At 47.4% G+C, this 27,055-nt stretch overlaps 1 protein-coding gene across 11 annotated transcripts in view; it reads right to left on the bottom strand.

Annotated features, from left to right (window-relative positions):
- Positions 1 to 3,839: 3,839 nt before the first annotated feature.
- PPP6R1 (protein phosphatase 6 regulatory subunit 1) overlaps positions 3,840 to 27,055 on the bottom strand; it is a 52,515-nt gene continuing 29,299 nt past the window's right edge. For 3 of the 11 annotated variants that reach the window (XM_028702046.2, XM_028702041.2, XM_028702039.2), the window contains exons 7-24: positions 26,211 to 26,324; positions 25,470 to 25,635; positions 24,856 to 25,008; positions 24,110 to 24,253; positions 23,565 to 23,629; positions 22,624 to 22,739; positions 20,662 to 20,747; positions 20,052 to 20,141; positions 19,296 to 19,393; positions 18,076 to 18,099; positions 17,142 to 17,199; positions 16,896 to 17,044; positions 13,030 to 13,181; positions 12,146 to 12,320; positions 10,903 to 10,985; positions 8,919 to 9,015; positions 6,881 to 7,027; positions 3,840 to 6,531 (exon numbers count right to left, since the gene is read on the bottom strand). In XM_028702046.2, coding sequence (XP_028557879.2) covers positions 6,528 to 6,531; positions 6,881 to 7,027; positions 8,919 to 9,015; positions 10,903 to 10,985; positions 12,146 to 12,320; positions 13,030 to 13,181; positions 16,896 to 17,044; positions 17,142 to 17,199; positions 18,076 to 18,099; positions 19,296 to 19,393; positions 20,052 to 20,141; positions 20,662 to 20,747; positions 22,624 to 22,739; positions 23,565 to 23,629; positions 24,110 to 24,253; positions 24,856 to 25,008; positions 25,470 to 25,635; positions 26,211 to 26,324 — 1,921 coding nt within the window. In that variant the 3' untranslated portion in view covers positions 3,840 to 6,527. Of the gene's footprint in view, positions 6,532 to 6,876; positions 7,028 to 8,918; positions 9,016 to 10,902; positions 10,986 to 12,145; positions 12,321 to 13,029; positions 13,182 to 16,895; positions 17,045 to 17,141; positions 17,200 to 18,075; positions 18,100 to 19,295; positions 19,394 to 20,051; positions 20,142 to 20,661; positions 20,748 to 22,623; positions 22,740 to 23,564; positions 23,630 to 24,109; positions 24,254 to 24,855; positions 25,009 to 25,469; positions 25,636 to 26,210; positions 26,325 to 27,055 lie in introns of those variants that run through there. The other 8 variants (XM_028702042.2, XM_028702044.2, XM_028702040.2 and 5 more) reach the window with 8 other exon arrangements.

Raw genomic sequence — 27,055 nt, 5'->3', positions numbered from 1 at the left:
AGCGCTGGCCCCTGCCTCTTAAGTGAGATGGGCGCACAACCCCAGAGTCTGTCAAGACTGGCCCGTACGGGCAGGGGTACCTTTACCTTTACCTTTTAAACAGAGAATAATAATAAAGGCTTTGCCCAACCCCTGCTCTAGACCCTCAATTTCTGTTTAAAAGAAACCATTACCAAGCACAAGCTGATCAATACTCCCCTGCTCACATAGGCAGGCCAGGAGGAACAAAAGCACTGGCAGCATCTTTCTTCTCCTTAACGCTCTGAAGGGCTGCAGCCATTTATTAAATAGCTGGCATGAGGGGCTGCAGAGGTGGGTCATGAAAGATCCTGGCTAATCACATGTGCACACAGGGCCGTCTTACCCATAGGCCCTAGGAGTGTGGGGCACCTGGGCGCCAGGCTCTCAGGGGCGCCAGGCCAAGAGTACGGGGCCCGAGAGTTGAGTCCCATCGGTTGGAGCGCCGCGGCACGAGGCTCTGTGCAGTGAGTTCAACTGTGGCCGAGCCAGCAAGATGCTGAGGCAGCCGGCCGGCTATGCCCTCCTGCACACCTGGGACTGGGCAACTGGGGGGGGGGGAGCACCAGGCGGATCTTTGCACCCCAGCACTGCATAAGCTTAACACAGCCCTGTGTGCAGATAACACACAGGGTCTTGTGGATCTTGATGGGCAGCATTTCATAGCTGCTTTCCAGATCATAAGCATAAAGTATGCACAATTTTATTGGAAGAGGGCAGGTGAACAGGACCCTCTTATAGCAAGCATACCTCTGTTTAAGGCCAAGCTGGAATGCTGAGATTAGCCTCCCACAAAGTATTCATGGGGATGTAGCCGATAACTTGGTCCGTGACTGTGGAGGCCAATTCTGGATCCACACGTCCTTCCACAGTGGGGACATAAGTTTCCGGGAGGGAGTTGATCATAGTGAGGGTTTGCCAAGCGTGCCTTCCTCTTAGCATGTTTCTCCCTTTCGTCCTGTGTTTGAGTGTCTCCAAGCGTATGGAAACTTATTCATGTATGCGACTACAGTAGCAAGAATGTTACTCACCCCAAAACGGAAAGAAGCAGAAGTCCAAGCAAAGGAAGAATGGAAACAAAAACTTATGGAATATGCAGAAATGGTGAAACTTACTGGAAGGATAAAAAATCAAGATAACAAATTTTTGTCTATAAAAGAATGGAAATGGTTTATTGAATATTGACAGATAAATTATAAACAGAAAATAACATTGGCAGGGTTATTGTAATAACCTGCAGTTTTATAAGAGTATATATTTAAAGAAGATGAATAAAGGAGTGAATTAAATTAATTTGGATATTCAGAAGATATTAAAAGAAATTGAAGGAACCGCAGAAAAAGGGCGAAGAAAGTCAATTTTTGAAATGTCTAAATGATTGTAAACTTGGTGAAATGTATAAAATTAGTGAAATGTATAAACTTGAAAAGTAAAAAAAAATGGGGGGGGGAATGTAGCTGACTCCAGTGCAGCTAACAGAGAGCAAGGAACTTACCATCCAGCACCCAGGATGTGCTACTAGGAAATAGCAGCAAACCAGCAAAACCCAATGCCTAATTGTGTAATCCAAAGAGAGTGAGTGTTATATCTCTTTGGATGACCTCCAAAGACTTACTCCAGTTTAAGAGGACTGCTCCACCCAATCCTCTGTCAAAGTAAAGAGCAATGGAATTTTGTTTCTTTGACTTTGGTTCCTCGGAGAAGGCGTTGCTTGCTCCTTTGCGATGTGGCACGTATGCACAGCACCCCCATTGGTGCGAACTGAGTTTAGGGCTGCGGAGTTCAGACTTGAAAAGTCTATGTAGCCGTGAAGATCACCAGGTAACTTTGGACCACTGGTGATGTGTTTAACTTACCTCACAAGGTTGTTCTGAGGACAGGGGGAAGACAATCATGTTTGCCACCTTGAGCTCCTTTCCAGATAGAATTTTAATGGGGTGTGTGTATGTCTATTGTTCAAAGCACAGAAATGTACAGATCAGAGACAAGGCCTTTCCTGTGGTGGCACCCCATTTACTGAATGCCCCTGGCTGCTTGCCTACTGGGACACTCAATTATGTTTTAGTTTGTCCGCTCAAATCAATTATTCTGTGGTTCTTATGCTAATCTCCAGCGGATGGCATCACCTCCCATGGGATGTCCTCTCCATCCAAAGGGATTTTGGGAAAGGTGGCAGGCTCTTGGCTTTAAGCCTCCAGTATCCAAGCTACAATCCCTACCCAGACCCCTTTTCTTCCGGGCAAAGCCACCACCTGCACCTGCCTCAAAGACCACGGGCTCTTGCAGCAGAGAACAAATCATTTCAGCTATGTGTTCGTAGTGTAAACCTGACCATTTCAGGATGAAAAAAGGGGGAGCTATTTTTTAAAAAATGTTCCTTTGCTGCAAAACAAACAAACAAACAAACAAACAAACAAACAAGCAAGCAAACAAACAAACCCCTCTGATAAAAAGCTAGCACATTAGGGAAGATGTTCCTAGCCCAGCCTACTCCTTGCACTGCTTGATGTCTACCAGCAATGAGTTATTTGCATAATAAAACCATTCAAAACTGGAATCCTCCACCTGGACTCCGAAGAAAGGCCATAACTCAGTAGTGGAGCATTTGCTCTGCTTGCAGTAGGCCTCCGGTTTAATCCCCAGCATATCCAGGTAGGATTTATTACTATTTATATTAAACAAATGCAGATATTGCTTCACAGCAGAGCCTTCAAAGCAGTGTACATGGCAAAAGCAGGACGGAACACACAAACGCAAGCTCCAAGAACAGTAAAACCAACTCAACTGGAAAACTTCGCTTCGTATCTCCTAATAACCGCTCCACATGCCTTTGTATAGTTGTTAAATAGCACTGGGGGGGAAACTGTGCCCTGTGGCAGCCCACAACAGAAATGCCAAGGGGGCAAGGGGCATTCCCTGGAACCAACCTTGCAGGTAGGACTGGAAGCACTTAAAACAGTGCCTCTCCCAACACGCATCTCACAGAGCCCATCTAGGATTCCATGGTTGATAGTGTCAAAAGCCAGAGAGAGAGAGAGAGAGAGAGAGAGAGAGAGAGCGCAGCAAGGCTGCTCTCCCCTTGTCCTTCTCCCTATGGGGATAATTCACCAGGGCAAACAAGGCTGATTCAGACCCCAAACCAGACTGAAATGGATCTAAATAAAGTTTCATCTAAGAATGCCTGCAGTTGCTCGGCCGCCATCGTCTCCATCACCTTCCCCCAAAAGGCCTATTAATAACTGGCATAGAGGGTCCAGTGTGTGTGTGTGTGTGTGTGTGTGTGTTTTAAAGGAGTGGACACACCACTGCCTCTTTTGAAGTGGCAGGTTCATTTCTGAAACCACGGGAAGCCACTGCCAGCCAGTGCAGACCAGGCGTCTTCAGCCTGCTGCCTTCCAGATGTTTTGGACTACAGATGTTTAGGAAAGGCTGGTGTAGACAATACTGAGCTTTAATGACCAGTGTTCCAGTGTGTTGGACTAGGACCTGGGCAAACAGGGTTCAAAATCCCCACTCAGCCATGAAGCTTCCTGGGTGACCTTGGGCCAGTCAGCATCTCTGAGCCTAACCTACCTCGCAAGATTGTTGTGAGAATGAAATGAGTAGGAGTACCACATACACCACTTTGAGCACCTTGGTAATAAGGTGGTAATAAGTAAAATAACTCCTTCCAAGGTGTCTTCCTATTTTGGTAATATAGTCCATTCTGTAACATCAGGACTCTAACACTGGTGGGTTTTTTTGTGGGGGGTGACACACAGAGTGGGAGGAGGCAGCTAAGGAACTATTGTTTCGTAGAAAAACGCAGAGAGCCAAGTCTATTACGGCCATAGAATCTCTTTATTCAAACAGAACACACACATACACACACACAGGGAAAAAGAAAAAAAGAAATTACTGACATGGCATGAACATGGCATGACGCAGACGACGCGAAAGGCCACTTCTGTCCTTTGTGGTTTAAGAGCTTCAAGAAATATTGCCACTTAAATGGGGGTGGGAGAAAGAGGAAAGGGAGAGATGGGGAAGGGGTACAAGTTTACTGACCACCTGGAAGTAAAGAGGTGGGGTGAAGGGTGCTTAGTGCTTGCGCAAGGGAAAGGTCCCTCCACCGTGACTTCGCTTCCTACCATGCTCAATGTCCTGAATCAGACCTCTACAAACCTTGATATTAGATCTTCTTGCCACCTCCACACATACACCAAGCCCCACGGGCACTGGCGTTACGTACCCTTCCAAATCTCAAGGTGTACTTGGCTGAACTTTTTTGCAATGCTCTTGGCCCAATTCTGTAGTCAGAGGCAAGGGTGAGGCAGTGAGATTTCATTTTCCTTTAAACACTATAAAAAGGAGCTACAGAAAAGTCCAAAGCACGTCAACAGCTGGATGGGAGGCCAGAAGAGAAGAGGGAAAAAGCAGTAATTCTGAGGCCTTTGGTGGAAAATCCTGTTTCTAGGAGCCCCAAGAGAAGAGGAGCAGGATTTGGTTGGGGTAAGAATAAGAGCTCCTTGGCCTTCAAGGGAGTGTAACTGGGAAGCAAGGGGGCACTTCTCTTTGGAACAAGGATTATGGAGAAGGGGAGGCTGCAGGATAGGTCCCTAGGGCATTCTACCAGGGTCATTTTGGTCTTTTGTGTTGTTAAGTGCAGGACTTTGAGCCAGAACTCTCAAAGAGGCAGGAGAATTTGGTTTTAAGTAGGTGGAGGGGGGCAGAAAACCCCACCCACACAACCCAAACAGTTTCAGGGATGCAGGGGGAATAAACTGGGGGTCTAAAGTTACTTTTCTACAATGCACTTACTGCAGTTCTGCAAGGTGAATCCCACCACATAACCCCAGAGAAAGAAACCCTCTCTGTTTCTGATGACTCCAGAGGGAAAAGATTGCAATATTTGGATCCAGTGGCTGCTGCAGTTAGGAGCAGCGAGGACGTGGGCCAAAATGCAGCCACCAACTCTTTTATCTGTTAATGTGCAGTTGGTGTCTGTCAATCAGCCACAATGAAGCTGAAGGACAAGCCAATATTCACGGACAAACTCCCTGTTGGAGACTGGTGGGGTTTCTGAAATCACAATGGGGCTGCTTAGGGCTAAGGATCATTTCCAAAACCAACTATAGAACATGTGCTGCTGGCATGGGTATCACCCCTCCGCCCCACGTGTCTTTTTTCAACAACCACTGCCATGGGAGGGAAGATGCTATGACAGGGTATTGTGCTCCCCCCCCCCCCCCCCATGCTGCTGCTTGGATATGCGGGAGAGACTGTGGACTTCCTGTGGAGCTCTTTAATAGTGATAAGGAAACAAACCAATGCTGGAAGGAAAGTGAGTGGGGAAGGCAAAATCCACTGGGAGGAGGTCCAGCTTAAATTGCAGTGAGCCGGTGGACGTATGCTGACAGCGGGAGAATCAAAATGATGGAAACTTTAGGGTCAATCCAGATTTCACATGGTTGTACGCACACATCTCTCCTAAAAATTCTTTTCACTGAGTACACTGGTTGAAGAACCCCAAATGATGGTGATGTTTGGGGAGGCAGGCGGGGAACGGAAGCAACTATTTTCAGTCAGGAGACAGGGAAGGCTGGCTCCGCCTCCCTCTCCTTGGCCACCCATTGCTTCCTCTTGGATATTAGCTTCAAACAAGCGTCACGAGGGCAGAAATATCATGATTTCATCCCAGCGTGGAAAGGACAGACGCAGCAGCTCTCACATGACCACACCCCCCTCACTGCCCTTCCTAGCCCTACTTGAGGCAGTGGTCTTCAGAGAAGCCGCTTTAGGCAACCTCCTGATCCTTCTTTACCCTGTGAGATAATTCTGCCGTGCTAATCCGACTTGCCACCCTGTGGGCAAATTTGGAGACAGGGGGGCTGGGGAGAGAGGAGCTGTGGCAGACTTGTGCTTGCAGGTGTGGCTGTCAGGTAGAGGAAGAGTCCTCAAAACAGTGGCGAGATTGTTGCTTGACGGGGTGTTTTTCTCCCCGCCCTGTTCAGTGTTACCCCCCCTCCCCCATCAGAAGACCTCTGGTATGATATAAGCATAAAATTTAATTGCATCAAAACAGACAGGTTTTGCTCAGTGCAGCAGTGTGTATGTATGCATACTGGGAGGGTGGGGGGGGGTGTGGATGTCGTAAGGGAAAGAGGCCAAAGAAGGAGAGACGGATCCCCCCCGCCCTGCAGAATTCCTGGGGGAGAGGCACTCTTGTTGGGCTGTGCCAACCAACGGGCCAGGAGGAGGAAGATGCTTTTGCGCTTGGGACGCACATCCGTTTCTCTCGCAGGTGCTCGCCGGTACCAGGTCCTGGTTTCTTCAGTGATTGCTCGGGGTGGGATAGGGGGAGAGGCTGGGCTCTTTCGCTGCCCCTTGCTGCTTTCTCTTCTGCCCCCTCCCCCACCTGCCCACAGGGGTGAAGGCACCGGAAGGACTGGGGACAGTCTCTGGCAAAATGGACTTGTTCGAGCAAGCAGCTGTGGGCCTTCCCCAGTGACGAGACCCATGGAGAGGCTTTATCTGGGGAAAGACAAGGACGGGGTGTGAGTGCATATTAACTATTTCGTCTACAACTTACACATGTCACGCAGGAGGCAAGGAGCAGCTAGCTGCGCAATCCAGGAGTTTTACATCACGTGCGGAATTCAGCATCTCCTTTCGGTATTAAAAAGCAAGAACGAGCTTCTCGTTCTCACGACGTCCGAAGCAGAAGAGAGGTTCTGTAGGGGAATCCCACCCTCTTCCGTGAGCCAAGGACTCCCAACCCATATCCTGGTTCCCAGATGCCATCCTTCCTACATCCTGGCAGGCAGAGCAATGAGCAGTTCGCAGGCTCATCTCCTCTTACCTACATGCAGTCCCTCCTCACCTGGCTGCCGGCTGCTGCTGCTCTTCTGTCTGTTGGGAGCTGCTGTGCTGGGGTTGTGGAGTCTCTGTTGTCCCCTGGAGCGGCTGGGCGGAATCAGAGGTAGTTGGGGGAGGCTCTACTGTGCTGCTGAGGAAAGACAAGAGGGAACTGGTGGCAGAGTAGGAGTGAAGCATTCCCACCCACCCCCCTTAGCCGTGGCCTGGTCACACCACACAAATGTTGGAAAGGAGTGTCAAATTTCACATGACACACACTGTTCTCACAGATTAGAAAAGGAGGTCAGATCTAACCAGTGATACAATCCAGGCCTTGAAATCTCCCCCTTTCCCAGATACTGAAGATCACATAAATGTAGAGTGTGTGTGTGTGAGAGAGATAATCACACAAGGAATACGGCCTCTATATCTGTTTCATTGCTGTGTTTTTCTTGCAGAAATTAATGGTTTCCAGCAGGGTGGATAAAAATCAATGATTTTTTGATTTTTAAAAAATTGATTTAAAAAGAATATTAAATCAAATGTTTTTGATTTAAATTGGATTTTTAAAATAAAATGCTTTTGGAGGAAAAATCTTCCTTAAGATAGCTTTCTATTTAAGTTACATTATAGTCCAAAGGCTATTCATCAGGAAATAAGGATTTGTTTTAAGTTTTTCAAGTGTGCTAAAACTCAGTCTGTTTAAAAAATAAATCAGTTAACAAACATGGATCCATATGCTATAATGTTATTGTTTTAGTTAAATTGTTACTAAGGAAATGATTATTTTCCTCCTTCCTATAAAGTACAGAAGAAAAGTTGTCCAAATATAAACCGTTCTTATTAAATCTCACAATAATTTCATAATTATCTATGTATTTCTATTAGTATAACCAAACCAGTAATTTTTGATATAACTGTAAAAACTACTCTGAAAATTTATTATTCCAAAAATAAAACCTTCACCTGGTTGTAAATATTAAGATTATACCAGCAAAAATGAGTCTTTCTGTAAATAAATGATTTAAATCAAGTCTTACAGACTAGTGATTTAAATTATGATTTTAATCAATTTAATTTAAATCAAATCCACCCTGGTTCCCAGGGAATACTACTGAAAGGGAATAAAGAACTACAAAAGGATACTGACAATGTGTCAATAACCTCCACCCCTCAAGCCAGATTAAGAGGCAAATTTTTCTTCACACCAGTCTTTCAAGGTTGCAGCCCTCTAACATGTGATGTATTTATTCTCTAGGTCCATCTTAACCTGCTTTTTCAAATCACAAATAATTCTCCCAGTGGAATACAGTTCAAATTCAACAGTGTAGATAATGCAATAAAAAAGGACCAGATAAAAATCAGAGCCAGCATAACAAGACAGTTCCTTCTCTTGTCTTCCCTAAGTCCTTGTCACAAAAAGCCTGACTGAAAAGGAAAGCTTCAAAATCACCCGCTTTAAAAGGGCCAAGCTCCTAGATCTGTAACAGTCTGGTGGTTCACATGTTACAGCAATCTATGGTTTAATGTGAATGAGCAGCAGGCTGGTGCCTGTTGCTGAAATCCCCTGCCCCTGCCATGCTGCTGGGAAACAAGCAGTGGCCTGGTTTGCCGTGCCACCCAAGCCTGGGGTTGTGGTTCCTTTCTCTTTTGTTTTTCAGAAGTAGGATCATTACGAGATCCATGTGCCCTGCTTGCTAGAGCGCAGAGTAACATTTACCACGGTGACCATCAATGTCAAAGGTTGGTTATTTTTTAGAAAAATTAACTCCACCGACACTCACTCACTCACTCACTCACTCACTCACTCACTCACACTCTCTCTCTCTCTCTCTCTCTCTCTCTCTCTCTCTCTCTCTGTGTGTGTGTGTGTGTGTGTTTACACACGTGTCTACACACAGAGATATATATTTTAATACTCTTCCAATATACCTGGCGACTTTTGGAGCATTTTGTTGATATTAGTGCACTTATTCATCTTTAAAATCAGGTGCCTATCCCTTAGCAACTTTTCAGGGGAACCAAGAGCCATCTGTGTCACGGATCACACCTAACCATCTTACCTGGCTACTGTTGTCATGGTGACGGGATTTGGTGGGTCACCCCCTTCTGGGGGGCCTGTGTCTGGAGTGGGAGGTTCCTGTTGAACACTAGAGGTTTCTGCAGGGGTGGGGTTGGGGAGAAAAAGAGGGAAAGAAGTTCAATAGTAAGTGGGTAAATGGTGATGGGTGTATCACGTCGAGAGGCAGCAGACAGGCTCAGAAAGGGTGATGTATGAAAGCCAAGCCCCTCTCAGCTGCTGTGAACCTCATCTCTACGGAGCTGCTATTTCTGAGCTTCCAGGCATAAGCTGCCTACATTCCCCCCCCCCCCCCGGGTTCTTGCATTCATATGTACTAAAGACACACAGTAGGGAAGCAGAAGGCACCATAGTCATGGGGTGTTTAAGGAAGCTCATACAACTAAAGGTAAAGGGACCCCTGACCATTAGGTCCAGTTGTGACTGACTCTGGGGTTGCGGCGCTCATCTCGCTCTATAGGCCGAGGGAGCCGGCGTACAGCTTCCGGGTCATGTGGCCAGCATGACTAAGCCGATTCTGGCGAACCAGAGCAGCGCACGGAAACGCCGTTTACCTTCCCGCCGGAGCGGTACCTATTTATCTACTCGCACTTTGACGTGCTTTCGAACTGCTAGGTTGGCAGGAGCTGGGACCGAGTAACGGGAGCTCGTCCCGTTGAGGGGATTCGAACCGCCAACCTTCTGCTCGGCAAGCCCTAGGCCCTGTGGTTTAACCCACAGCGTCACACGACTAGGTGGCAGCAAACTTCCACAGCTGCACAAAAGAATGTGCTGTAGAAACTCCTGGACTCCCAGTGGGCTGGTCATCAGAGGAAGTGGCTTAGGGTGGAGAGAGAGTGGCGCAAAGGTTAGAAAGATGGGCTGTGATGTGGGAAGCCCAGGTCCAAAACCCTCCCTGCTCAAGGTATGAAGCTCACTGGAAAGACACGGGCAAGTTGCTTTCTCATCCTAAGCAACCGCTGAGATGCTAAGGGAAGGGTCCATTACTCCATATTGCACCCTCTCTACTGCTGGGCTATTCTATGTTTATATTGCTACTGTCGCCTTATAGTCATTTGTGGAGAAGGACAGAAGTCCCTCGCTGACAAAGGGGAGGGGAAAAGAGAGGAAGGAGAACCCTGAAGGAATGGGTGGTTGGTTGCCTAACAAGGACCATGGGAGCTACGCCTCCTCCAGGACCCCTGCTCTCCCATCCCTGAAGTTTTCCAGCCAATTGGGGTCCTATAGCACTAACTATAGGACGCGGGTGGCGCTGTGGGTAAAAGCCTCAGCGCCTAGGGCTTGCCAATCGAAAGGTCGGCGGTTTGAATCCCCGCGGCGGGATGCGGGTTAGGAAGTGTCGACCTGGAAGTGTCTCCGGACAGCGCTGGCCCCTGGCCTCTTGAGTGAGATGGGCGCACAACCCCAGAGTCTGGCAAGACTGGCCCGTACGGGCAGGGGTACCTTTACCTTTTTTAGCACTAACCAGGCACAAGGTGGCTGCTGTGGTCACCAGAACTTTATTTTTTCATTTGGAGGAAATGTATTTTAGGTTAATGGCATCATCTGGGCCATGCCCTAGGTTAGAGCAGCCACTTCTATTAAGGCACAGCAAGAGCAGCTAACTACAGATTTTATTTAGGTCACAGAAGTCCAACTGCCAGCAGCCGGGTCCCAGTGCTACCAACCTATGGAAGGGACCGGCTGGCCAACTGTTTGCCTAAAGCACAATCCAAATGTCTTTCCCCTCCAAAAGGGGCAGATCACTTGGCAGAGGGGAGAGACTGAGACGTTTGGGCGAGCAACTTAGAAAACGTGTCGCTCGAGTGCTCGCATGTTTGCAACAGTAAGGGAAACCATTTCACAGTACGCAAACCAGCAGGTGCCAAGGAGTGTGGAGAAGAATAGCTGTGTGGGAGGGGAGAGGAGAAGCAACGCCTCACATTCTGGATGCCATCCCGTTTCAGAAGATGTAGGTCGCCACTCACCTCCTGCTGTGGATACATTGCTTTGCGTCACTTCCTGAGGGGGGGCTGCAGGGGAAGCAGGGTCCACAAGTGCTTTGGGGGGCCTGGAGGCCAAAAGGATAAAATCAGAAGGTGGGGTCGGGTCTTTAATTTCAATTTAGTTGTATGCCTCCAACTCGTAAAATATCAAGGCTGTGCACAATATACGCAAGAAAACAAAATAACATAGAAAAAATGCAAAACAACCACTAAAATGACTGTCTAACCAAGGAAGCTGAAATAGCTGTGTACCTGAAAATTCAACAAGGTGAATGCCTACCTAATCTCTGCTGGAAGAGGGTCCCACAGCATGGGGCTGGAAACATTAATGAACTGGTTCCTGGTTCCCATTTTTTTCCTCCCACGGACCATTTGAAAATGGCCACTTAATGATTTTTCTGCCTGTTGTAGCAACTGTAATGTGCTATGCTAGATGTCGGCTGATTTTTCACTGTATTTTCGTAGTTTCTTTTATTTCTTACAGATTATATTTTATTGTATTAATGATTTAAATTCCACAGAATTCAAATTGTAATGCAATGTAAGGACTAAAAGAAAGCAATAAAAATACAATGAAAAATCAATATGAATATGTAATGCAATGAATGTGCCATCTCCTGTCTTCAACCACAAATTCACAGCCATGCTGCAGACCACCCGAATGAGGCTCGCAGGACGCTAGTGGATCATGGAGCAGAGTTTGGGAACTCAAGTTCCAACTGAAGCCAGTTAGGCCTCTGTAATGCAGGGTCAACTAACAGTGCTCCTTCTGATGATCTTGATGAACAAGCTGGCCTACAAGGGCTCAGACAGCCCTTAAGGCAGTGTTCCCCAACCTTGGGCCTCCAGCTGTTTTTGGACTACAACTCCCATCATCCCTCGCTAGCAAGACCAGTGGTCAAGGATGATGGGAATTGTAGTCCAAAAACAGCTGGAGGCCCAAGGTTGGGGAACACTGCCTTAAGGTATCCTGAACCCAACTTGTCCAGGGCTTTGTATATTCACACAAGAAGCTTCAACTTGGCCAAGTAACATATGGGCAGTCAGAGATGCTTTAGCAAGAGTTGTTCAGGTGTTGATGCCTCAAACCCATCTCCCTCAGTACCAGCCTCCCCAGTGACTTCCAACGGCTCGGCCGGTTCATTATCTCCCTCCGACGCCCAAATAGTCTCCTGCTCTGAACTTCCAGCTGGTCTTAAACCGGTTAAGCCTTCCAAGGCCTCACCTCTCTTGCTGTATATGGGGTTCTGCAAATGAGGCCCAATTCTTATCTGTGGTGGGGCAGGAAGCATCTGAGTTAGGACGATCCCACAGCGCTGCTCCTGTGTCAGCTGCCACAGGCTGCGAGGACACCATAGATTCCGAGGAAGGATCAGAGGAGCTATCTGCCCAGTCAGGATCTGGGAAGAACAGATTAGAAAAGGAGGTCAGATCTAACCAGTGATACAATCCAGGCCCTGAAATCTCTACCTTTCCCAGATACTGATGATCACATAAATGTGGGGTGTGTGTGTGTGTGTGTGTGTGTGTGTGTGTGTGAGAGAGAGAGAGAGAGAGAGAGAGAGAGAGATCACAAGGAAAATGGCAGGAAGACCAAGGCAAAATCTATCACTCTCCTGCTTGAATTTCAAAATCCTCCAGTTTCAGATAAATTACCGTATTTTTCGCTCTATAAAATGCACCAGACCATAAGACACACCTAGTTTTTGGAGGAGGAAAACAAGAAAAAAAATATTCTGAATCCCAGAAGCCAGAACAGCAAGAGGGATCGCTGCGTAGTGAAAGCAGCAATCCCTCTTGCTGTTCTGGCTTCTGGGATACCTGCATAGCCTGCATTCTCTCCATAAGACGCACACACATTTCCCCTTACCTTTTAGGAGGAAAAAGTGAGTCTTATAGGGCAAAAAATATGGTATTTTCCCATGTGGCTAGAAATTGGTATGCTGCTCGCTCGCTCCCTCCCACTCCCAAAGCTTGCCTGTGTTGGATTCTGCTGTTCCTTATTTGTAGCAGAGCATCTCCAAGTCAATAAGCAGATGTGACAAGCCTCCCTTTCACCCTCCACCAAATCCCTCCCTTGGACCACATGGGTCTCTCTGGAGCCCTGACCTCCTGACGTTCTCTCCACCTCCGTCTGTTCACCGCAACCGTTGCTGACATGTGTGGCATCTCCATCTCCCCCACCGGGATCTTCCTCCTCGCCTCCTTCTCCCTCTTCTGAGTCTTCGCTGTCCTCACTATCTGTGCTGCCAAGGCTCCTGCTTAAAACGAAAAGGGGAGGAGGGGAAGAAAGGAAGAGAGATATTTCAGATCATGCGCACAGCAGGCAAGTTTCTCCATCCCAACCCTGTTGGACAAATGGGAGATACTACCCGTCTCTCCACACCAGAAACACATGAAGCTGCCTCATATGAAGATGGACCACTGAGTCCCTCTAAGCCAGTATTCACCTACTCTGGCTGGCAGCAGGTCCTGGGCTCCAACCCCTGCTACGCAAGGTACTTTCCCCTGGAGCAGCCTTTCTCAACCTGTGAGTCCCCTTAGCTAGCGAGCTAGGGATGATGGGAGTTGTAGTCCAACAACATCTGGGGACCCACAGGTTGAGAACCGCTGCCCTGGAGGTTCTGAGGATTCAGCCTGGGTCCTCGCTATGCAACCTGTATGCTGCCAGACACCCTTCAAGCACTAACTGAAATGCCAGGAGGAGAGAGGAATGAAAGAGACCAGGGCTGTGAAGGAGAACAGTTCTTTTCTTCACAAGTGAATGGAAAGAAAACAATCCGATAGGGTAAAGTAATTTGGGGGGCGGGCTATTAAGAGAAATTCCTAGATGGAGCTATGAAAAGGAAAATTCCTAATCTAGCTAGCAAAATCCCAATGAACTGGCAATGGTAGAAAATTCAAGAATATAAAATTCAGGAAGTTAATTTCTGGCAATGCCAAGACTGGCCTCAAAAAGGCCACTGCATTTGGAAATGCTAATGGAGAAAGTGTGTAAAGAAGTGGTTGGCCCAGCAGCTCCCATCATCCATTATACCATTGGCCATGCTAGCTGGCGCTGGTGGCAGTTATAGTTTACCACATCTGAAGGAAAATCCGTTGCCTACCCCTCCAATAGGTTCCCAACAAGCTAAAGTACAGAGAGAGAGAAAACAAAACAAAATTCCTTCCAGTAGCACCTTAAAGACCAACTAAGTTAGTTCTTGGTATGAGCTTTCGTGTGCATGCACACTTCTTCAGATACAACTAAGACCAACTAAGACCAACTAAGTTAGTTCTTGGTATGAGCACACGAAAGCTCATACCAAGAACTAACTTAGTTGGTCTTTAAGGTGCTACTGGAAGGAATTTTGTTTTGTTTTGACTATGGCAGACCAACACGGCTACCTATCTGTACAAACAGAGAGAGAGAGAGAGAGAGAGAGAGAGAGAGAGAGAGAGAGAGAGAGAGCAGGAGCTCCACAGGGCTTTTGTAAGATGTAGGCAACAAAACAGGGTCTCTCATTCAGTGAGAAAATTCCCACTTGTTGCAAAAAAGAGGGGGGGAAACGAAACCAAAAGAGCAGAGACTGTAAAACCCAGCCTTCAGTATTAGAGTTATTAGACTAGGTAAGCAGGGGAAAACAACAGATCCCCCCAAGGAACATATAATTGGCATAAAACAGAGACCATCTTCAGGGGGACAAATAACGGCTGGGAAATAGGAGTGGGGAGAAGCAGACTTAAAAGACTGGCCATGTACGTTTAGAAGAGAGAGGCAGATACTGTACACCAATTCATCGCAGTACAGGATTTCATTACTACTAATAATAGCGCTATAAATTATTAAGCAATTTAGGCTGTGCTGAGTACTGTACAAATTACAAATTAGAAACCAGCTAGGCCCTGGCAGAAGGAGAAAAGGCTTTGTAGAAATGAAGCCCTTGTGGGCTTAGGAAAGCCACAAAGTTGCCACCTTATTCCTTGACCGAACAACTTAAAACTAGGTAATAAAGCAGACCTGCGAAAGAAAGAGAAAGCAGCTTCTAGAAGTCCTGCCTAGGCAAGCGGGTGGGAGAGGATGCCCTCTTCCCTATGAGCAGAAAGCCCTATCGCAGCAAGTCTAAAGAGTCCAACTAAAGCAGTCTTCACCAACCTGGTGCCCCCTAGATGTTTGGGGACTACAACTCCCATCAGTCCCAGCCAGCATGGCCGAAGGCTGATTTAAAGAGACAGGACACAAAAAGGGAGGGGAAAGAACAGGATGACAACAACTGAGAAAAGTGCACTTTACACAGGACGTAACAAGACAATGAAAGCTAATTTTATAGGAGTCAAAGCAGGAGAAATATGACTTCATTGATATTAGTTCATTGACAAGGATGGGCCTTCTCTGCAGCGGCTCCCCGTCTGTGGAATGCTGTCCCCAGGGCCTTCCTTATACACCTTTAGGCCAGGCAAAAACGTTCCTTTTTAACCATGCCTTTGGTTGATCTGATTGACATCCTATGCCCTTTTAAAATGTGGTTTTTTTGGGGGGGGGGCTATTGGGTTGTTGTTTTTAATTTTTATTATGCATTTTGTGGTTTTATATCTTGATTTTATTCTGTGAACTGCCCTGAGATCCCCGGGTATAGGGCGGCATATAAATTCAATAAATGAATAAATAAAATTAGAGGACAGAAAAAGGCCTGTACTCTGGTATTTACTGCTGGGGAGTCAGTCAATGTTGCACTTCACCAGCTGCATCTTATTCACTGTTCTGATTGTTTTAACACACTTTAAATTCATGTACACCACCTTAAGGCAGATTGTACCAGGTGGAATATACCGTATTTTTCGCACCATAGGGCGCACCTGACCATAGGGTGCACCTAGTTTTTAGAGGAGGAAAACACACACAAAAATATTCTGAATCAAATGTTGCACTAAACTATTTAAAGCAGCAAAGCGGGAGGCTCCTGTCCGCTTTGCTGCTTTAAATTGAGCCTCAGAGGAGGGTAGGAAGTGGAACCATGGCTTATCTAAGTCCAGTTAATAATGCTGAGCCTGACCTATGGCCATCGAGATTAGCCTAGCCGTCTCAGTGGAAATCTGGGGAGGCTGAGGTGGAATTTCCAGTGGTCAAAGTGTGGTTGTGTCTTCCTGCCCGGCATCTATTTCCTGCCCTCTTTCCCCCCTGCACCCCCGCACCCTGCTTCAAGGGAAGGAAGCGGAGCCATGGATCCTCTGCTCGCAACTGCAGTGGATTCCCTCCACTTTGAAGCAGGAAAGTGGGAGAGGAGCTGCTTACACGAGTGTAAGCTGCTCCCCTCCCACTTTCCTGCTTCAAAGGGAGCCCAGGAGGAGGGAATCCTCTGCAGCCGCAAGCAGAGGATCCATGGTCCCCTTCCTTCCCTCCTCCGTAGTTGCTTTGAAGCAGGAAAGTGGGAGAGGAGCTGCTTACACAAGTGTAAGCTGCTCCCCTCCCACTTTCCTGCTTCAAAGGGAGCCGGGGAGGAGGGAATCCGCTGCAGCTTCCCCCACCTCCCGGAGAGCCCGCAGAAGCCGTGAGCTCTTTAAAGGGGCTGTGCGGCTTCTCCTGGCTTTTCTGGGAGGTGGGAGAAGGGACTGATGCAGCCAGTCAGTCCCTTCTCCCTCCTGGGGAAAAGCCCGCAAGAGCGCACGAAGCTTGTGTGCGGCTCTTGGGGGCTTTCCCCGCCTGCCTCCCCCCTGCATTCGCTCCATAGGACGCACACACATTTTCCCTTGCTTTTTAGGAGGGAAAAAGTGCATCCTATGGTGCGAAAAATACGGTAAATATTTTTTACAAATATTAAATGCATAAAGTGTGCTTGGAAGAAGTTTATGAAAATCAAAGTGATCACGATGAACATGAAGGAAAATTCTTCTGTGTGAAGGAGGAAAGTAAGAGCGAAAGGAACCAATCGGCACCCTTAGTCCAAAGCCAATTTGGGGAGCGCTAGGAGGTATTTGGGCAGGGCATTGTCTCCTACCTGACTGTGGCAGGCTGTGCCATACCAGAAGAGACAGCAGCCTCCTTCTCCTGCCAGATGTCCTCCCCGTCGGAACCGTCAGCCTCGTCGTCATCGTCAAACTGCTGGATGCGCTCTTTGTAGCAGATGTCGAAGAGGTTGGAGTTGGGCTGTGAGAAAAGGGTGGAGGAGATAGATGGATCAGAGCCCAGGCCGGGTGCAGAGGGGAGGCAAAGAGGAGTAAAGCTCTAGAGGAGCGGCTCTTACGCTGTCGTCGTCAGCATTCAAGGAGAAGGTGATGTTGGCCGTCTTGTCAAAGGGAGCGCTGGAAGAAAACAAGAAGACCGAGATGAAGGTCGGAACGTGACTGCGCGTAGGCACAGGAAAGGACCAAGGCCTAGTTTGGGAAAAAACATAGCACTGAACCTACCGCGAAGCTTTGTTTTCTTGTAGGAGAAGGGATTGCCCCTCCCACTTGCTCCACTAGGCGGGGCCATGCAAATTAAGTTGCTCTTACCTCAAGAGATTGGAGATTGGGGGTGGTGGCATGAGACAGAGACAGCAGATTGCCTAAGGACATCTTAGTTCATATAGAGAGGCGACTTCTCCCCACATGAGCATTTTCACAGATCCGCCTCTCCCACCTGGACAGGGTCCCCAAGCTAGCGTGCGCTTTGCCTCTGAACACTTCCCATAAGAAGAACTAGCTTCAGATCCCTTTTCTGTTCCCGGTATTATCTACGTAATGGCAGGGACAGCCATAGCGGCAGCCAGAACTAAAACACCTGTGAGTTGCTGTCAGGAGAGGAGAAGCCACCCAGGCCATCTACCAGCCATAGAATTGTAGAACCTAGGAACCTTTTGCACAATGTGGGGATCAAACCCATGACCTAGAGATTAGGAGTCTCACGCTCTACCAACCGAGCTACCAGTGTTTCTTCCATGCCCTTGTTGTTCTGTCCATCTTATTTCCAAAGGGTTCAGGGCACAAAGCTATACTTTAAAACACACATACAAGAGGGAAGCTCAATATGTGTGCATGCAGAATACACCTGGGCTTTCACTTCTAGTCTGATCTGCTTGGGTGGTGCACCCTTAACCGGGGAAGAGGCAGGTGGCATGGCACAGATGCGGGGGACGGATGTAGCCCAACACCCCCGCCTGTGGCTGGAGAGGAGCATAGCAGCGTGTTAGGCATTACCTTTTCAGCTGTCGGAAGTGAGCACTGCAGGGCAGATAGGCAGAGAGAGGGAGAGAGGGAGAGAAAGAGAGAGAGAGGCAGACACATGAAATCAGGGGGGCTGGGAAAAGAAAGACTGCCCTGGGGTGGGGTGAGCGAATTCTCCATGTCACCCTAGACTCCCTCCATTGTGCTATTTCAGCCCTTTGGAAAGATGGGATTCATGCTGAAGCTGTTGCCAAAAGGGGGGGGAGGGGAGGCAGAGGACAAACTCTTGGGCAATCTTTGCTGAGAACATTAAATATTTAGATGGTAACAGGACCCAGGAATCCAAGGCACCTTCCTCCTCACCAGGCAAGATGATCTAGTTAGTGAATTGAGCAAAGCACGTTTGGAGCCAGAGACTCAGGTGGTAGCTGGGTCTGGAAGAAACCTCATTCTTCCTCCCCAAGAACCTAGTCACCCTTCCATTCCAAATGGCTGACGGAACCTATCCTGCGCTGCTTGTGGGCTTCTCGGTAGCATCTCAATGGCCAGAAAGGGATGCAGGATGCTGGACAAGAACAGCCTTTGGTCTGACCCACTAGGGCTCTTTTTCATGATCCATTTTCCCCCCCAATGATCAAAAGAACGGAGGCTCAAGACTAGGCTGGAAATGTCTCCCCTTGCTTCCTGGGCCCTTCACCTGCCTTCTCAAGAGAAGACAAGCAACACTGGCTTACGGACCTCAGCCCCTTGCTCAGGATGAGGCTCTAACATCTCCTATAGGCAGAACTTCAGGACAAGAGGCCACAGACCACATGTCCCTTCCCAGGTCTACGTTGTGCATCTTTCTTACTCCAGGACAAAACGCCCAGCACCAAGTACCGTGTGCAAGTGCATGCAAATTACATGGGCCCCAGATTTTGCGGCAGGCCAATGAATAATCTCCTTCTTGTTGGCAAGTACAAATGAGGCCAGGTGTCTCCACGCACTGCCAGCCCAAGCAGGTGCAATCCCATGTGGGGTTATGGACACGTCACCCCATCCAGAGTTCTGACTGTGAGCCCCTCAGGACAAGCATGCTTCCTTGCTGGAACTACGCAGAACCCCCCCCCCCCTGATGCTGCGTGCTATTGTTCCCACTGGAGGCTATGCTTATTCTCAGCCAAAAGAGCACAGAGCAAGTAAAAAACAAGACGATGACACACAAGCACGTCAAAGGGGAGAGGAAAGGGGAGGCCGTGAACCATGTCACTAACTTGACGTTCTCTTCTTGCTCGCCAAATTCCTCATCGTTAAAGCCAAAGTGGTCAATGAACGCCGAAGTCATCTGCTGCAGCTGGTAATCTACAAAGGCCTATAAAGTGGAGGAGGAAAAGGAAATGAGGGTAAATGTGAATTACAGTTCAAATGGAAATATGGGGGGGAGGAGGGTATAGGAAGAGAGAGGAAGAGAAACTTACTAGGCCCAATGGATCTACCTAAATGCTGTATGAGAACACATGAATACAATAGTCATTCCCACCCCCAGAACAGCTCCTAATCCAAATCTGCCAAGTGAACCCTATTTGAACTCAGCTTACAGGAAGGAGCTCATCCCAAATATCATTTGCTTGATGACAAGCGGCATCTGACCAGCATTTCGTTTAGCTGTTTCATATTGTATCGCTTTGTAACCCACTTTTTTGGGTAAGAGATACAAAGCTGTGTACAAAGCAACTCATGAAGACAACAAAAAGGTACTGAAAAGTGGCAACTAGGAGAACAGAATGCCAGGAATCCACATACAGTGGTGGTGAAGGGGGTGAGGAATGGGGCTGGCAGGATACAATTTAAAGTTTGTGGAGAAGAAAGAAGAAAAGCAGGGGAAGCGACCAAAGCAGGCCTAAGAATTTCAGACCCTGCGCCTGCTTAGGGATGGGGAAATTGTTCTAGGTTTCTAAGCAAGCACACAGGTGGGAGTGGTGCCAGCCCTGGCAAGACAAGGGGGCACAACTGGAAGGTGCCGCACTTGCCTGCTGCAGGACAGCCTCCTGAGGGAAGCTGAACTCCTTGAGGTCGTTCTCATCATCATCACTTGACGAGTGGAGATTGTGCATGTTAACCTGAAGGAAAGGAAGATGAAGGAATCCATTAGGTGAGTCTTCCGACGGGGATAAAACATAATAAAACACAAGGATTGAGTGGCCCAGCCCCAGAGAATCAGCTAATAGAACCTACTATTCCCCACAGAAATGGTGGGGAACCTGTGACCCTCCAGATGTTGACGGACCAACTCCCATCATCTCTGACCATTGGCCGTAGGGCTGATGGGAGTTGTAGTTGTTCTATCAATTCCACCGCCGTCAGCCAAGCTAAGCATTTTGGCAGACTCTGGCCAGCTGGAAAAGCAGCCATTTAACCAAAAACCAAGTGCTTAACTCTGGAGCCACAAAGCTCATTTTTCCAATGGCAGTGGTAAGACCTAGTACATGTGGCATGTGACAGTAACAGAGAGCGCTCCGATGGATGCAGAAAGAAAGGGGACCGTTTTCCCATTCTCTTGTAGTACCTTTTCCAGAACCCTGCCAACCATTTTATAATCAGGAGTGGCTGGAGCGTAAGACACAAATAGAGGGGACTCACAAGATCCACAGTGTTCTTCTTGTTAGTCTCTGACAAGGGCCCTGAGACAAACTTCTCCCACTGCTCCTGTTCCTCCTCAGGCAGCTCTGCAAAGTGGAACATGTCAGCTCAGGTGGGTGAGATGGCAGAAGGACCTTACTTTATGATACACATTGTGGTAGCAAGTGGAGATGGCAAAATACAAGAGGGAGCGGCCACACATGAATGATAGCTTTGAGTCAAGGAACACCTCCCATCAACCAGAAGAAATCTCCATTCCCTTTCCCCAGCTGTCACCCACCAGTTCCCTTTCTCTCTTCTTACCAAGACCAAGATCAGCAGCGGACCTAAGCTACCCTAGTTTGGGGGAATTGGGGATGAAAAGCAGTATAAAAATAAACCACCCTCTGGATCCAATAAGTTAATAAATCATTATGAAAGCTCACAGCAAGTGGAATTATGCAAGCAGTTAAACATTACTTTAGCCAATTACATTTACTTCATTTGACAAATTCTATTCAGGATGCTCACTTGAATGTTCCCCCACAGGTTGGCTTGACCTCTTCCAAATGTGTGCAAAGCAGTAGCTGTCACTGAGTGAGGTCAAGCTCATTCACCATGTGTGAGCTGCCCGAATCCATTCCAAGCACATGAAATTTTGTTTAACATTACTTCCTGTTCCAAGAGAAGGTATAAGGGGAGAGGAACAGGATTTCATGTCTTTGAAATGGAAGCTCAACCCCACTCCTGAAATAATAGGGTCAGGTTGTGCTGGCCGGGGCTGATGGGGGCATCAGATTGAAGAAGGCTGCAACAGTTTATGAAATGATTTACGAGATGTTTTTCCAGAAAGCCCCCCTCCCCCAAACTGCTACTGCCTTTGAACATAAAGTTTCTATATATAAGCTACCATGGCTAGCAGCCATTGACAGAGCTCTACTTCATGGATCAGTCTAACAATTCCCTTTTAAAGTCATCTAGGATCAGACCAAATATCCGTCTAGAAGAAATGTATACTGCAACAGATGAAGTGGACTCTGATGCAGAAAAGCTTATGGCATGATAGATTTGTTTAGTCTTCAAAATGCCACAAGCCTCTTTTATAAGTATGGATGGTATGAGATCAGCAATTGCATACTAGGAACTATGGGGGGTGGATTTTACATTCTTCCATGAGGTAAAAATAACAGAGCAAGTCATCAGGCCTTCTATCTGCCCTTCCCATCTTCCCAATACAGACACAATCAAGTGGTGTCAACAGAAAAAGGAGAGCCCATCAGTTTTTCATGATTTTGATACGAATGCCTCTTATGGGCCCAAAATGATAAAAGCACTTTGTTACAACTACTGAGCCATGAAGACAGTATCAGGTAGCGTGTTGAGCACTGGACTCTAATTTGCAGAGATTCAGGTTCAAGTTCCCTTTCAGCCATGAAGCTTGTTGGCAGAACTTAGACCAGCCACACTCTCTCAGTCTAACCTACCGCCCAGGGATGCTGTAAGGATAACATGGGGCTGGGGGCAGGCACCACATACACTGCCTTCAACTCCTTGGATAAAAATCTCCCTGCCTCCCCCAAAAACCCTAATTTCCCAGTCTCCAATGAATATAAATGCAGATTTCCAAACCTAAACAAATACACACCCATGGTATGCACATTTGCAGAATTATATAAATCCAGTTTTCTTTAACTTGGGTTCTTAAGGCTGAAGAATAGACCTAGAAAGGCAGTGATCTCCAGCTCCTACTCAGATGGAAACTCCCTATATAAACAGCACATCCTACCCCAGACTCAGTGGCATTCCAGCACAGAGATGAGCCCCCTATTTCTCCCACCGGAAAAGGCGAGGAGTGGAATTCCCAGAATGCTTCCATGAGCCAAAGAGCTTACGCTTCAGGAACAAAGCCCTTCAAGAATCATTTGAGCAGACCCTATGCAGGGCACATGGCCCTGACCCCCCTGGAGCTGCCAAACCCATTACCTTTCAAGAGCTGCTTGATAAGGGTGGAGTGGGGCCACTTCTCTGAGGCTTGAGCTAAGGCATTGGCAATGCGGGTAAGGTGCCCCATGTAGCCCTTGCGTCTTCCCCCATCAGACCTGCAACAGAAGATGGGAGAGGATGGAGACTCAGGGTTCCTGCAGGCCATGTCCCTTAGGAAATGAAAGGCACAGGTGGAATGACAGAGGAATGGGAGGCTTTAGAATCTGTATGGCCTTTGTAAGTTGATGCTGGACAAACTGGCTTGATTATGCATAAGGGATGACCAGAAGGAACAGTCAGACTATTGCCCTGAACTGTAGAATGGATTGATATCAGCACACTCCCACAGAAGACTAGAGGTTGTTGGAAGGAGTTGCAGCAGCATGCACACACACACACACACACACACACACACACACACACACACTTCTTTAAACAAGCAGTAGCAGGAATATTCCAGGTGCATGGAGGAGTATAAGTATCCTGAGCAGGAGGTCAGGACCTTAAGGAATGGAAGGCACTAGCAAGCACCTCATGAAACACTATGAGCCAAAAGAGCCTTGAAGGACAGACTACCCGAACCAGATATTTTGAACTACAATTCCCATCACCCCTTACCACTGGCCAGGCTGGCTTGGGCTGATAGGGTGTGGGGTTGGAGGGTACCAGGCTGAGGAAGGCTGCATTAGGGAATGAGCAGAAAGAACTCCAGGAAAAAGGGGGCACAGAAAGAGTGGGTCCGCCCACCCCAGTGTTATGTGACATTATAATGCACTCCTAAAATTGCTGAATGCCATGGTTTGGAGATGCTGTATTCCTGAATCTTAGATTGCCATTGACGTCTGGGTCTGCCCAGGGCACTGGGTTTGTTCCAGGGGAGAGGGTTCAAGACCAGGGAAGATGGGGAGAGGAAAATCCAACCAAGACACCCCAGTACTCACTGTGATAGATCATTTTCTTCCCAGGCAGACAAGATTCTTTGGATTAAGCGACACTTCTGCAGCAACTGCAGGGAGGAGCACAAAGGGGCTCATCACATAAGGGATGCCGGAACAGCAACACCACATTTCACTAAGAAGGATTCCAGTTTCTTAACAAGAACCCAAAAGGTTTCAAGCTTGCAGTTTAAAAGCTTTCTGGTCCTCACTGGCGTACAGTAAAATCTAGACAAGTGTTGGTGGTTTCTGCTAAAACTGAAGAAAACTGCAGACAGAAGATCCTGGATGCCAAACAGTGGGAGCCTCTCCCAACTAGTCCATTCCCAAGGTGGGTTGCAATCCAGTGATTGTCAACTAAGCCCAGACAACCACTTTCAACCCTATTCTACTCACTGTAGTTTTCTTAGCCCTGAAAACTGCTTTGATCCTCAATTCTCATCTCCCACTTTGCACATGGGATCACAACCTTCTGCTCCTTTCTTCAACAATTCATGCCCCAACCCATACAAAGAGCTTGAAACCATAGGTACCCCACAACTAAAACCTACATGTTGGATGACAGGGTTCTCTGGGAGGGGCTCCGAGTGGTTCTCAATGGTCTCATCCCCAGCATGGGAACTGAAGACATTGCTAAGGCAGGCCTCCACCTGAGCGTGCAAGAAGTTGTTATATGTGTACTTGAAGTAGAGGTCCTGGCAGAAAGAGAGAGAAGGAGAATGAATGAATGATTAAATAAATATAGTCAATCAGCACTTTATAGTGTCTAAATTGTACAACTGATTACATTCACCCAAATTAAGAATTGGCCACTCTTTGAAATACCACTGTCACACAAAAAAAACAGTGTTGTAAACTTGAAAATGTTAAACCACCAGCAACATTAAATCAGTTAAAAATATTTTCATCAGTAAGAAAAGAAACCCCCTCCCACAATTAAATGGGCAGATTTGTTTTTATTTCTTGTACTATGACTTTGAATCTGTTAAGTCAGAATACTTAAATTAGGCAAGCTCTCTAGAATTTTTTGCAGCAGCTTCTTTCTAAAATACAACTTTGTTGTTATTTACACGGTCATTTCAGGACAAGTCTCTTTTTTTAATGCTAGGGCTTGGTATTGTCCGTCAAACAAATACCGCAAAGACAACAAGCTTTCCAGAAGTATTGTTCTTCCTCCCCACCCCTGAAAAACAAAAGAGCCTAACAAACTTTTCAAGCTCCTAGAAACATATGCATATATTAGCCTGGGAGAGCAGGGTCTGAGGCAACAGCCAACGGGTGCCGTGCTGCTACTCACCAACATTGTGTCAAGGGCCCCGAGCTCTATAATCTCATCCTGCAGTGCTGCATTGTTGGTGCCCAATGAGCTGGCCAGCAGCTTCACCACGTGCAGGCGTGTGTTGCCCAACGGAGGGTCCAAGATCCCCCACGTCGTCTGCAGGGACTCTTTCTGCCAGAGGGAGAGGGCAAGAAGAGAGAACATTCCAGGTCCATCACAAGTGCCTATTACACCTCAACATTCCCTTCCCACCTCACTGCTGGGCTGTGCCAGAGAAGGGACTCCAACCACCGAGAGAGGATAAATTCAGGATAAACTATAACCATGGAATTTTTAGATTCTGCCCCCTTGCCTATAATGAGCCCAACCTGGTGCCCTTCATGGGTTGCAAACCCCCCAGCTGTGCTGGCTGGAGCTGATGGGAGTTTTCGTACATAACCATCTGGGGGGCATCAGGTTGGGGGAGGCTGTTTGAGGACACTGTCTTGAGGATCCCACACCAGACAGAGGGGTTTGGACCCTTTGCACCCATAGAATACTATTAACTCTTGAAGTGGCCTCAAGGCCAAGCATGCTGCTGGAATCCCCCCAGCGTTTCCATGCCATCGAAGCAAGTGCACACACAAACCAACCTTTGGTGGGTCAAGCAGCAGCTGGTGAAGCTCCCTGAGACGCTGTTTGATGGCAAGCAGAGTGCCCAGACTGGCTTGGCTTGAAGCCACTTCACAGTTGGGCCCGGTCATCTCCATCTGCCCCTCCAGGTTGCAGTAAAAGCCCCCCATGCCGCCCAGCTCTGTCCTGCAAAGGAAGAACAAGAGCAATCAGCATGTCTCAACATCCAGATCTAAGGGCTTCCGCAAAGGACAAACCTTAGCTACCTCAATTCTATGCCAAGGAAATTCAAACTGTTTGAATAAATTATGCCAATCAAGTCAGGTGTCGTGCATTAAGCTTTGAATCCTTTTCTCCTCCTTTGGCGCAATCCATTTTGCTTCCTGGATTCATGTTGTTGGAGGGGGCTGGGACTACTTGGGGGGAAAAGGTTGCGTTTATTTTAAGACTTGGGAGAAGCAAAAGGGAAAACGCATTTAGTGAAATATATGGATGCTGGAGCCCGATGGCCAACAGGATCAGGAAATCATTTCCAAAGCCAAAAGCTAGGCGACAGATCCTGAAGCCCTGACCTCCCTACACAGCTGCATCCAGATTTACTGGAGATTTTTTAAAAGACCTGGCATATCTGTTTTGACCACAACCTTCAGGGGCTTAGGTGTTTTTGTTTTTAAAGGGGAAAACATTGCTGTACTGCAAACAGGATGCACATGTTGCATTACAACCTCTGCCTGTGCGTGTATAAGACCCACCCCACACACCTGGGTCTGCGCGGCTCCAACAGGGTCAGCAAGACCTGGATCCCATTGACAATGACAGACTCACTCCGTTCTCCATCCAGCATATTGCTTAGCAGCTGCTCAATCGTCTCCTGCCTTGACACGAACAAGAATTGAAACTGGTTATTAAAATGGCCTGACACTCTCAGACGCTGCTTCTGCATCTTTTTTTAAAACTTAGCAACGGCACAAGTATATGATAAAAAAGAAAGATGTAATAGCAACTAACAATAACTTGGAGGGAGGTGAGACCCATCTGATATTTACAGCCACATCTTTGTCAGAGGCAGGGGCCCCTCAGTTTGTGATAAGCGGAGACTGCTGCACCTCAGCACCAGGTGAGGCATTGCTGTATAGCAAGCAGGGTCTAGAAGCAAGGCTGGTAAATTATTGAATGCTGACTGTAATAGTCTTGCTGAATAAATTTAACAACATTCCATTAATTATTATTTTTTATTTAAAAAAAACTACACCCCACTTTTCACCATCTAGGCGTCAAAGTGGTTTCCAAAGATAAAAATACACATTATACAAAATCTAAATAATAAAACCAACCTCAAAAATTAAAAACCTCCGAAATACAAAGGTTTTACTCCAAGTGGGTTAGTTTCAGTCCACATGCCCACCAAAATAAATATAAAAAACATTTCTAACTGGAAATGCAGTCGGGAATTCAATATCAGAAGGATCTTGACAAGCAGATGAGAATTACATTCCCCCCCCCCTTTTCTAAATTTTTATCAGCGTTAGTTGAGACAACCCTTATGCCTGGCCTAAGGGTCTCTCTTATTCCCTACTGCCAGTGCTGCTACTGGCTTGGTACTCAC

This window comes from Podarcis muralis, chromosome 13, assembly GCF_964188315.1.
Source record: "Podarcis muralis chromosome 13, rPodMur119.hap1.1, whole genome shotgun sequence".
NCBI classification, from domain to species: Eukaryota; Metazoa; Chordata; class Lepidosauria; order Squamata; family Lacertidae; genus Podarcis; species Podarcis muralis.
The sequence above is the reverse complement of the archived record's forward strand: the minus strand, read 5'-3'. Positions and strand labels throughout refer to the sequence as shown.